Here is a 12863-nt window from a genome sequence, read left to right on the forward strand (position 1 = left end):
AGACTGGGCCAGGGTTTGTGATCCTACCATCAGTGGAATTAGTAAATATCACAAGTTGTACATGTTTTGACTTGACTTAAATTTTTTTTTCCAATAGAAACTATGTTCCAACTTCCTGTCAACAATCTTGGCAGTTTAAGAAAAGCCCGGAAAACTGTGAAAAAAATACTTAGTGACATTGGGTTGGAATACTGTAAAGAACACATAGAAGTAAGTAGCATGTCATTTTTTTAATTTTAACATGACTCAGCTTCTGATCCATTACTTTGTGTCAGTGGCCAGGATCGTTAATTCTTTGGGGTGATTCTGTATTTTAACTGCAGCGTTAGCTTTGCCTGAGCTTTCTCAAGTAGCCTAACTTGTTCCCTTCTCCCTAAAATGGGCTTTTTCATCTTTGCCTCCTGGAGCAAAAGCAGTTACCACTGAGGACGTACCACATCAGTCATTTTTTACTAGGTGCTTTAAAATGGTCTCTAAATTCAAATCCTTAAAACAACCCCTAGGGGATATAGGAATTCTTATCTCCAATTTACAGATGAAGAACCAGTAAAGAAATAGGTCCACCTCACAGCTGAGCATGTGGCAGGGTCTGTCTGTGAGACTCCAGAGCCTGTTCTCATTCTGATATGCCTGAATGTTCTGATTGACCTTCTGATTGTTGAGGCGTGGTGGTTTGGGTGCTTGTTGTCTCTTTCCTTGGGATTTGAGCATTTGTTGGCCCTTTTGACCCATCGTAGACTATTATCTTCCCCTAGGTAACAGTTTGGACTTCACAAACTGTTTTTCTAGCCTTTTTATTCTATGAGCTTTATTAACAGCCCTGTGGGATAGCCAGTGTAGTGGTCTCCTCTTCTAGATCTCATTACTCCAGGTCTTGTGGTTAGTTGATCAACAACCTCTGATTGGAAAGAAATGTTTAAAGCTATTTTCCCCACTAGCCTTTTAAGTTCCAGCTGGCCAGGGACCTTAACTACCTTGTCCATCTTTGTATCCTCAGCACTTAGCACAGTGCTGGGCACGTAATAGGCACTCAGTAAATGTTTGGATGGAATTGAAAGTAAAAAAGCAATTTCCTTCATGCAACAGGTTTTCTTCCTATTAATCCTACTTTAGGGGTATATCATGAAGACTGAAGCTTCTCAAAATTGGATTTCTCTAGTTATGTTGTCCCTGGTGTGGCAGTTCAGTCCCTCAGTTTCAGGTAGATCTGCCTGATGAAACAGTCCATTTACTTCCCATGCAGTGGGGTAATCTTCACAAGAATAAATAATGCAAATGTTAAAGGTACCTTTTCTATCCTGCATTTGATTTGTTCCTCCCATTATTGCGCCCACTACATACTCTGGAATATATGTGTACTTGATTTTCCACACTGAACTGTGACCCTTTTAGGAACAAGAGGAATTTTACCATAAAACTCTTTATGTTCCTGTCTCAGGGTGGAGGGGATCAAATTTTTACACAAGAGTGTAAATTTAACATAATACTACTTGCTTTCTTTGAATAGCTTTCCTCCTTTTGGGGTTCAGAAATCCTGAGTTTTCGTTTCAGTCCAATCCCACCCCACCCCCATCTCCCACAAAAGACTTTTCTTGCACAGAACCAGAATATCTCATCTGTAGCACTATAAGTGAATGTTGCTCTCTTACACTCCATTCTAATATTACAACTGATGAGTTATATAGTACTCTTACGAAGGGTGCTTTGGTATTAATATGTGGCTGAATTTTTTACTTACTTAGTTAGAACTTCCAGTGGTTTCTTTGGAAACCTGGTGACCATCAGGGGAATGTTTAGTTGATATAAAAAGTTCAGTGTAACATCCATATGCCCTTTTGTATTTCCTAGAGCTTTATCGATCCTAGATCCTAGTTGAGTTCTCGGTGGTGTCGATTTTCCTATGCATCTCCCCAACCCTAGTTAGAGATAGGATTTATATGTAAAGTTGAGCTAGAGTTGATACAATGTTTTTGAAACTTCTTTCACTGTTTTCTAGGATTTTAAACAGTTTGAACCTAATGACTTTTATTTGAAAAACACTACATGGGAGGATGTAGGACTGTGGGACCCTTCACTTACAAAAAACCAGGTAAGTGGCACAGGAGACTTCCCCAGTTCTATTCAGTTCTATTTTTCATGGTACTGCATTGTTGTAGGCAACAACCTAACGTGGGAAGTGTTGAAACTGATTGTTTCATATATTCCTAAGAGGTAGGGAAAATTAGGAAGAACTTTTGGTCTTTTTTTGGTCATTGTACTGAAACTTCAAGTGTAAGAAGAATAGGAAAGTTTGTTACTTAAAAGTTGTGAAGCCCACTATATACCAGCATTCCCCTCTCCTCCCCTAACCCCTGTCAAAAGTTTTTTGGTTCTAATTCTAAAATGTTCCCTCCAGCATTCTGTTCACCTAGGGTATCCATCATTTTTCTGTGTTGCAATCCTTGTTTTTTCTAGAGAAGAGAAGACAGGGCTCTTGCCTCCATTTACGTTTTCTTACTCATCTGTGTTGTCACCCAACCTCTCTGGGTAGCCTAAGCCAGCACATGGGGGATGGGACAGATGGCTCTGTAGGATGGCAGAGTGGTGCAGCTTAATTTTTACAAATTGGAATTAAAAACAGTATTAGGTAATCAAGGGCACCAGCTATGCCGGCAAATATCAATAGGTGATGATATAACAAAAATGAAGTTATAGGTGATTTTTTTTCCACAGGGAGAAGTGATTATCAATTCAAACTGTACCACTGTTTATTTCAAGTGATTGTAGTAATTCTGGATTATTGATCTGTTCATCTGTTGGAACATACTTGGCAGGGAATCAGTACTTTTAAAATCCACCTCAGAAATTTGATAATATAGTCATGTGTTTCTTTCTTAGAAATACCCCAAGAAAGGGTATTAACCAGCAGTCTTAAAATATGAAAGCTTTCCAGTGGGACACATCACTTAGTTAATTCAGTTTTACAAATACTAAAAAAGGGTTGAGCTTAAAGGAAAACCAGAGTACTTCATTTTGGTTTGAATTGGTATCTGAAACAAGGTAGGTTTCTTAGGTTTCTAGGGGAAAAAAGATCACCTCTCACCAAACTTGTGTTTCACCTATCTTCAAAGGACCAACTGCACAGATGTTAATGAGCATGGTTCTGTAAGTTGCTCTTTGATACCACTATATTCTGCAATGCTTTACTTTTTTATTGGCTTTTTAACACCTTGCTTTCCTCACAGTCCGTAGGAAATTTTTATTTAATTTCTTAATTTGAATCAAAGCAGCTGTCACTTCATTACTTCTTTTGAAGCTGCTCTTAAGAAGGAACAGCATGGCTTGTAGAAGAAAGCCGACTTTTCAAATCATTAGTTTTTTGATCTCAGTGAAAACTGAATACTATACTTTGATCGGAGGGGGGAAATGTTTTGAGATTTTTGAAGATGAGCCTTTTTCTCTATGAAAATTTTTCCATGATGGGGAGGATCAAAGGTGTGTCTTTATATCATATGGCTAATTGCACTACAGCACTCTGGGCCCTGAGTTTTACTATATAGTGAATCTGAAGCCTTCAGCAACTTATCAGTTCACAGAGTAATTGTAGTGATTTCACCTAGCTTATTCTTATCCTTTCTAACTAAAATGTTTATCTTGAAGCCGTTTGTCTTTGGTTTCTCTAAAACTAATGAGCAAATGTGACTGGTCTTTTCTGAAAACACTGAGGAAGAACTTTGAATGGAGTTTTTATTTACACTGTGATGCCAAAACAAGTGTTTCGTTTAAAACAGCTTTCTCATTTGAATATTTTATAAATTTATTTTGCATTTTGCAAAAGGAAAAAATGATACTCAAATCTCAGTGCATTATAGAGTTTCAGTTCTAAAAATAGCATTATGTCTCTTAAAGACTGTCGGTGGGGGGCTTCCCTGGTGGTGCAGTGGTTGAGAGTCCGCCTGCCGATGCAGGGGACGCGGGTTCGTGCCCTGGTCCGGGAGGATCCCACATGCTGTGGAGCGGCTGGGCCCGTGAGCCATGGCCGCTGGGCCTGCGTGTCCGGAGCCTGTGCTCTGCAGCGGGAGAGGCCACAATGGTCAGAGGCCCACGTACCGCAAAAAAAAAAAAACAAAAAAGACTGTCTGGGGGAAAATAGCCTAAAACCTGTTACTGCTTATCTGAAGTGGCATTCTGATTCCAGTTTTTGTCTTTTCTTTAGGACTATCGGACAAAACCTTTTTGCTGCAGTGCTTGCCCATTTTCTTCAAAATTTTTCTCTGCCTACAAAAGTCATTTCCGGAATGTCCATAGTGAAGACTTTGAAAATAGGATTCTCCTTAATTGCCCCTACTGTACCTTCAATGCAGACAAAAAGACTTTGGAAACACACATTAAAATATTTCATGCTCCAAACGCCAGCGCACCAAGTAGCAGCCTCAGCACTTTCAAAGATAAAAGCAAAAGCGATGGCCTTAAACCTAAGCAGGCTGACAGTGTAGAGCAAGCTGTTTATTACTGTAAGAAGTGCACTTACCGAGATCCTCTTTATGAAATAGTGAGGAAGCACATTTACAGGGAACATTTTCAGCATGTGGCAGCACCTTACATAGCAAAGGCAGGAGAAAAATCACTCAATGGTGCAGTCCCCTTAGGCACAAACGCCCGGGAAGAAAGTAGTATTCACTGCAAGCGATGCCTTTTCATGCCAAAGTCCTACGAAGCTTTGGTACAGCATGTCATTGAAGACCATGAACGCATAGGCTATCAGGTCACTGCCATGATTGGGCACACAAATGTGGTGGTTCCCCGATCCAAACCCTTGATGCTGATTGCTCCCAAACCTCAAGACAAGAAGGGCATGGGACTCCAATCAAGAATTGGTTCCCTCGCTTCTGGAAACGTCCGGTCTTTACCATCACAGCAGATGGTGAATCGACTCTCAATACCAAAGCCTAACTTAAATTCTACAGGAGTCAACATGATGTCCAATGTTCACCTACAGCAGAACAACTACGGAGTCAAATCTGTAGGCCAGGGCTATGGCGTTGGTCAGTCAATGAGACTGGGTCTAGGTGGCAACGCACCAGTTTCCATCCCTCAACAGTCTCAGTCTGTGAAGCAGTTACTTCCAAGTGGAAATGGAAGATCTTACGGACTTGGGTCAGAGCAGAGGACCCAGGCACCAGCAAGATACTCGCTGCAGTCTCCAAATGCTTCGTCTCTCTCATCGGGCCAGTTAAAGTCTCCTTCCCTCTCCCAGTCACAGGCATCCAGAGTATTAGGTCAGTCCAGTTCCAAACCTACTGCAGCTGCCACTGGCCCTCCCCCACCCAATACTTCCTCAACTCAGAAGTGGAAAATATGTACAATCTGTAATGAGCTTTTTCCTGAAAATGTCTATAGTGTGCACTTCGAAAAAGAACATAAAGCTGAGAAAGTCCCAGCAGTAGCCAACTACATTATGAAAATACACAATTTTACTAGCAAATGCCTCTACTGTAATCGCTATTTGCCCACAGACACGCTGCTCAACCACATGCTAATTCATGGTCTGTCTTGTCCATATTGCCGTTCAACTTTCAACGATGTGGAAAAGATGGCAGCACACATGCGGATGGTTCACATTGACGAAGAGATGGGACCTAAAACAGACTCTACTCTGAGTTTTGATTTGACATTGCAGCAGGGCAGTCACACTAACATCCATCTCCTTGTAACTACGTACAACCTGAGAGATGCCCCTGCTGAATCTGTTGCTTACCATGCCCAGAATAACCCTCCAGTCCCCCCAAAGCCTCAGCCAAAAGTTCAGGAAAAGGCAGATGTTCCTGTTAAAAGTTCACCTCAAGCTGCAGTGCCCTATAAAAAGGATGTCGGGAAAACCCTTTGCCCTCTTTGCTTTTCAATCCTAAAAGGACCCATATCTGATGCACTTGCACATCACTTAAGAGAGAGGCACCAGGTTATTCAGACGGTTCACCCAGTGGAGAAAAAGCTTACCTACAAATGCATCCACTGCCTTGGCGTGTATACCAGCAACATGACCGCCTCGACTATCACTCTGCATCTGGTCCACTGCAGGGGTGTTGGAAAGACCCAGAATGGCCAAGATAAGACAAATGCACCCTCTCGGCTTAACCAGTCACCAGGCCTGGCACCTGTGAAGCGCACTTATGAGCAAATGGAATTTCCCTTGCTGAAAAAGCGAAAGTTAGATGATGACAGCGATTCGCCCAGCTTCTTTGAAGAGAAGCCTGAGGAGCCTGTTGTTTTAGCTTTGGACCCCAAGGGTCATGAAGATGATTCCTATGAAGCCAGGAAAAGCTTCCTAACAAAATATTTCAACAAGCAGCCCTATCCCACCAGGAGAGAAATTGAGAAGCTGGCGGCCAGTTTATGGTTGTGGAAGAGTGACATTGCTTCCCATTTTAGTAACAAGAGGAAGAAGTGTGTCCGAGACTGTGAAAAGTATAAGCCTGGTGTGTTACTGGGCTTCAACATGAAAGAATTAAACAAAGTTAAGCATGAGATGGATTTTGATGCTGAGTGGCTATTTGAAAATCATGATGAGAAGGATTCCAGAGTCAATGCTAGTAAAACTGCTGACAAAAAGCTCAACCTTGGGAAGGAAGATGACAGTTCCTCAGACAGTTTTGAAAATTTGGAAGAAGAATCCAATGGAAGTGATAGCCCTTTTGACCCTGTTTTTGAAGTTGAGCCTAAAATCCCTAATGATAACCCAGAGGAACACATACAGAAGGTAATTTCTGAGGATGCTTTAGAGTCTGAGAAGCTAGACCAAAAAGAGGAGGATGGTTCAAAATATGAAACTATTCATTTGACTGAGGAACCAACCAAACTAATGCATGACGCCTCTGATAGTGAGGTGGACCAAGATGACGTTGTTGAGTGGAAAGATGCTGCTTCTCCATCTGAGAGCGGCCCTGGTTCCCAACAGGTGTCAGACTTCGAGGACAACACATGCGAGATGAAAACAGGAACCTGGTCCGATGAGTCTTCCCAGAGTGAAGATGCAAGGAGCAGTAAGCCAGCTGCCAAAAAAAAGGCTACCATGCAAGGTGACAGAGAGCAGTTGAAATGGAAGAATAGTTCCTATGGAAAAGTTGAAGGGTTTTGGTCCAAGGACCAGTCACAATGGAAGAATGCAACTGAAAATGATGAGCGCTTATCCAGCCCACAGATTGAGTGGCAGAATAGCACAATTGACAGTGAGGACGGGGAGCAGTTTGACAACATGACTGATGGAGTAGCCGAGCCCATGCACGGCAGCTTGACCGGAGTTAAACTGAGCAGCCAGCAGGCGTAAGGGCCAGCTTCTCTGCCATTGGTGACAGATGCTGCAGCCTGGAACTCTGTGCTCCTTTCAGTATGACTGCAAAGCTGTATTCTAACTGGTACCGCCTTTTGAGTGCTGGGTCATCAGGCTGTGGGGACATGTGGCCACTCCGATCCACGTGGTTATTTCTAAGTCTATGACACATGATTGGCTGATCTTGCTTTAGAACGTGCTGTGACAGGCACAGTAACTAAATGTGAAAAACCAGTAAGTTGGGGGCTCATGAACGCACACGAGAAAAAGCAGAGGTTTATTTTATCTGCCTTCTCAACATTTCTTTCCCTCTGTAAAATGTTTGGTTGGATGTCCTTGAGAAGCGTTCTCTTGATTCAAACGGTAGTGTAGGGCCAACATACAAGCTACCAGTCCAATGTGTATAGTAGACTTTGGGGAAATTGATTTTTTTTTCATGTATTCATTCTGAATAGTTGAAATGTATATTTGTACAGTCTTTTAGACCTATTCAAGTGATGCTTCTGATATTGTTATTGTGTACCCATCATAGATTTGTTTCTTTTTTTAGTGTTGCCCTTGCTGTGTTAATAAGCGCTGTATCTAGTTGACCTAGCAAAAGCCTGAAACTACGCTAGTGTGGACTTCGGGACAGACTTAGTTTTTGCACATAACCTTGTACAATCTCGCAACAGAGGCCAGCCACATAAGATATATATCTGGACTCTCTTGTATTATAGAATTTTTCTTGTTCTGAATATCCTTGACATTACAGCTGACAAAAACAAAAACTGGTATTTCAGATGTTTCCTGAAATCTTTTAAGCTAAAATCACATGCAAGAATTGACTTTGCAGCTACTAATTTTGACACCTTTTAGATCTGTATGAAAGTGTGTTGTGTTGAAGCAGCAAACCAATGACTGCTGCCTTTTGGATATTTAGTTTTCTCTTTAGTTAAACACCACCCTGGTGTAGTCATTTATACCATCTAATATATGACACACTGTTGTAGTATGTATAATTTTGTGATCTTTATTTCCCTTTGTATTCATTTTAAGCATCTAAATAAATTGCTGTATTGTGCTTAATGTAAATATTTGCTTTATTACACATTACAGTCCTGTGTGTCCATTATGTCTTGTGCCAGTTGATGCCATGGCTCTCTCTCATCAGAGATGGAGGTACAGCCACTGAGGAAACTTGTGGAAGACCAAGATTTGCTGCCGTTGGCATAAAGAATGCTTTCTCTCAAGGCACCTGTTGCAAATTCTTTGGTTTGGTTTTTGTCTTTTTCCCTTTTTACTTGCTAAAATAAACATCCTCGAGTTTTTTCAGTTCCCCTTTTGTTAAGGAGCAGAGCCTGCTTATATATGTAAATGTATCGATAAAAGGATGTAAACAAGTTAGCATTCATTTGCAAGCAGAATCTTAATGCCCTGGTGTTCTTTTGTCTAAATGAAGTAAATGTTAGTTTTCACCTTATAATGGGAACAATTGTACTAAACAGTCAGCTATTCTCTGCTTTTGTTATAACTCTCTGGACCATCTTGCTGTTATGAAAAAGGCTTTGGAGATCACACGTTTGGAGGGCTGTCAAGATACAAGGAGCTGGTATGATGCGTCTACTATGCATGGATTCCCAAGAGCCAACCCCGTACTAAACAGAAAGTTACAAAGAGGCAGAATCAGGCCGATGTTTTTGGCAGTTAGGACAGTGATGGGATGGATGCTCCAATCCATGCAGAGGCTGGTCAGTCACCTCTCAGGGACATTGGCCTAAAGAGTTCTGAAGTGGCTAGTTTCCATGATTTCTGAGACTCTTCCCAGAAGGTTCATCTTGTTAATGCTTTTGCTACACAGGAATAAAGGTTTGACCGACGTTCCCCTAAGATGTAAAGTCGTGCCTCTCAAAAAACAATACAGGAGAAAGCACAAAAATAGACTAGAACCTTTAGGGTGTGCGGGGCTGGCGCGGAGCTGCTTTAACTCCATTATACAGATTATAAATTCTGTGGACACCAGCTAGCATTTAGGACAGGATGTCCCCAAGTTAAGAGGCTACAGATACCCAATCAGAAAAACCGGCATTGAGAAGGTCTCTTTCCCTTGAGGACAGTAATACCAGCTGCATTTAAGCCATCTCACATTTGTTTTGAAATTAGACTGCCTAATTAAAAGGAAGAATTTAGCCTGGGCTTATGAGGCCTACATGGAGTGCTAGTGAGACTTGTGCAAAATAGTGGGGCGGGGTGGGGGGACGTTCCAGGTTGGACATTTGAACAAAGATAGATGAGTATGCTTCCTTCCTGAGGTGGTGTGAATGGGCCTTGTTGGCATATGAGAAGAGTTTAGCCACCTAAGAACTGGAAATAAAGAAGATTTCCAAGTAGAAATGTTGCAGAAGCCCTAAAAGTGTCTCAATAAAAGCCATTTTTAAAAAATGCTGTTGCTACTGTTTGCTTTTGGAATAATCTGGAAATAAAAACTGGCATTCTGCCATCTTCTAATTAGAGAAGGTCTATAACTGTAGATTGAATAATCCTGTAGATTTGCTTTTTAACAAGGAAAAACAAAATTCCAGAGAACTTTTTGCCCTTTCAGTTTCCTGTGGCCATGAGTTTCAGACTCAGATTGAGTAGCACTATGGTTTCTCTCCCTTTTCAGCACCTTGAAGCATTTTCTTGTCCCATCTTTGGTTCCCTGTCATTGAGCAGTACAGGGTCTTCAGCAAACAGCTCTCTGTCCCCTCTTAAATTCCAAGTAAAAAAGGATCTGCCTCCTTTTCTCCCCTGTGGCTGTGTTTCTGTCTGCTCGAAATGCCTACCCACTTGCGAAGACGCACAGTACTTCAGGAGGGGTCAAAGTAAGTGCCTGACTCGAAAATGCTCCATCAAGACTGGGCGTGCCCCGCCCGAAACACTTCCCCGGGAGCCATCCAGCTTGCTTTTGCCAAGTGAGTACTGCCACATAGAGGCGTGGTTCCCCACATTGTGGGCTACCAGCACCCAACCTTGAGATGGGAATCCCAAATCACCTCTAGGTGATTCTGTGCCACGCGAGCTGGAGAACCACTTAGCTTGAGTGATGGAAAAATCTACTTTTCACCAGCGAGACTAGGTAGAGCATACTGAATCTGGATTCCACAGAGCAGCCGGTCAGCCTTCTGCCCCTCCCTTAGGCAATGATCTTTTCAAGCCATTGTGACCCTTAACTGCCAACCCACCCTGTAGCTCACTGGCCCGGCACCAGTAGCAGGCAGGTTTCACCAAAGTGTCATGTAGGAACATTTCAAACTCCTAAACCCCCAGAGGACTGAAAACAAAAGGAAGAGGCTGCTCTCACCATTCTGAAATGCATTCCAACATACCAGTTATTAACTGGCCACCATGATGTACGTGGTCTAGGGAAAGACTCAGCTGAGAGAAACTAGACAGTCAAGTTAGAAAAAAAGGTGTTTTCTGCCAACTACTACTAGAAGGCTAGCTCAAAAACGGATCCAAACTTGGATCACCGTTTGGTAATTTTTTGCATCCTGCTACTTCCCATCAACTTACTCCACTTTAAAAAGTTAACTTAACATTCACTATAACAAATCCTAGTGGAATTACAGCTTAATGGAGTTGTGTTCAAAAATTGGCATATAAGGCAAAAACTGCATGTATCCTGAAAATCCGTAAGTCATGATTTCACAGTGCTCCAGCCAGGAGGACACAGGAGGGAAGGTCCATAGTCATTTCCAGGACACATTCTCTGGTTTTTTCCAGCTATGTACAGTGTTATCAGTATACCTTAGAAAGGTGTGAGGCCATTTAAACCTAAACTGGTTTTTGCAATAAAAATCTTGCTGTACCTTTATGAATGTCTTATTACCAAGTGAAGCAAAATGGATAGCCTAATAAGCAAATTGTTCAACTTTTGGGAACTGATAGAGCAAGAGGCTAGAAATAAAAGGGCTTTTCCAATGCATTCGATGTCAGCGCCATACTGGCTGCCATCTAGAATGGAGCAGAATGTGACAGCTGCGTACATGGGGCAGCCATCTGGGAATCTAAAAATTAAAAGACCTTGCCTTGGGGACCATTGGCGAAAAGATCACTGCATGACTTGCTGGTGGCTGCAACTGCTGGCACACAGCTCTACGGGCTTCCCCGGGAAGAGGACTCCGAGAGAGGCTTAAACACAGAGCCCTCCAAGGAGGGGACCTCCAGGCCAGGGGTGAGATTACACCTTTCCTAGTTCAGCACTGTTCCTGAAAATGCCTGGGGCTCAGCACACATCCTGAGTACATATTTACTCAAGGACTTTCCAAACATCACAGAAGTGTTCCTGGGACTAGTTGTAGGGCATTAGATTCCAAGATAATTTGAGTCCTCAAAACAGTCCTGCCCCAATTCCCTAAACCACCCCCCAACACAAAAAAAAGTCCTCTAAAGGGAGTATTAGTACTAGGTTTTGGGTTTCAGGACATGAAGTTTCAGAGAAGCCAACTTGTCCCAAGATTCCAGCTGGCAGAGGGGAGATGCTGACTTGGACTCAGGATATCTGAGTCCACAGCCCCTGGAATTCCCAGCCGCACCATCCAGCCTTGATCTTGGCTGAAGACTATCCTCTTAAGAAAGGCTTTCCCTGCTATGAATGCAAAGACATGTGAGCCTTGGTTTCTAAACCAACACATCATAGTTTCCCTGGCACAGCGTTTCCCAAACTATACTTGTTCACATTGCCATCTTTGTCACTTTTGCCACATCTGCCTAACAGCTGCTTTACATACTTAGTACGTTTCAACTCCCCTTTGTGAAAGGGAAAACCATCTCTACAAAAAAAGAACCACCAGCATAATCTGCCATTAATGAAGGCATCCCTAAAAACACATACAAAACGTTAGACTAAAAATGTGCCACCTGTCATTGCTTGCTGAGGGCTGTGAGCCTGAGACTTGCTCTGTTTGTTAAAAAGGAAAATCAGAAGGGCCCAGGGCACACTAGCACCAAGATGAGACTTTTTCCTTGGCCCAGACGAGACTGGAAGAATTGGATGTGTCTCCATGGACTCGTGTTACCTGATGCATGCCAGGTGGCACCAAACCATTTGTCAAGAGATGGCTCCGGTTCAGAGTGCTTCCCAGGGAAGCCTTTGCCCAGTCATTACCCAGCTCTTCTTACCTGGCTTTACACTCCTTTTTATGAAATAGGGCTCTCACTGGCAGTAACGGGAACTCCAACTCAGATTGGGCTTAATAAAGGGGACACAGGTAACAGCTGTGGCTGAGGAGGGCAGGCTGCTCAGTGATGTCAGCAGGGTGTCAGGTCCGTGCTTCCGTCCTGCCACCCACACGGTCACCATCCTAAGGAGGGACCCTGGTGTTCGTGTTGCTTCCCATTCACCTGCCCTGAGAGAGGGTTTCCCCTCCCTTACCACAGAGGGAGAGTCCTGAACTTGGAGCTAATTGGACCACTCCAGAACTAGCTTCTGTGGCTGGTAGGCTTAGGCCAGACCTAAGCCTCGGTGAGTCACTGTGAGCTAGGATTACCTCGATGGGCTTAGATCAGGCAATACCCATCTCTGGAGCTGGGGTGC

At 42.9% G+C, this 12863-nt stretch overlaps 1 protein-coding gene across 4 annotated transcripts in view; it reads left to right on the forward strand.

Annotated features, from left to right (window-relative positions):
- ADNP (activity dependent neuroprotector homeobox) overlaps positions 1 to 9637 on the forward strand; it is a 31607-nt gene extending 21970 nt beyond the window's left edge. For all 4 annotated transcript variants that reach the window (XM_079944734.1, XM_079944732.1, XM_079944731.1 and 1 more), the window contains exons 2-4: positions 98 to 210; positions 1997 to 2089; positions 4196 to 9637. In XM_079944734.1, the coding sequence (XP_079800860.1) occupies positions 103 to 210; positions 1997 to 2089; positions 4196 to 7303 (3309 nt within the window). In that variant the 5' untranslated portion in view covers positions 98 to 102 and the 3' untranslated portion in view covers positions 7304 to 9637. The remainder of the gene's footprint in view (positions 1 to 97; positions 211 to 1996; positions 2090 to 4195) is intronic.
- Positions 9638 to 12863: the final 3226 nt, after the last annotated feature.

This window comes from Stenella coeruleoalba, assembly GCF_951394435.1.
Source record: "Stenella coeruleoalba genome assembly, chromosome: 15".
Lineage (NCBI taxonomy): Eukaryota > Metazoa > Chordata > Mammalia > Artiodactyla > Delphinidae > Stenella > Stenella coeruleoalba.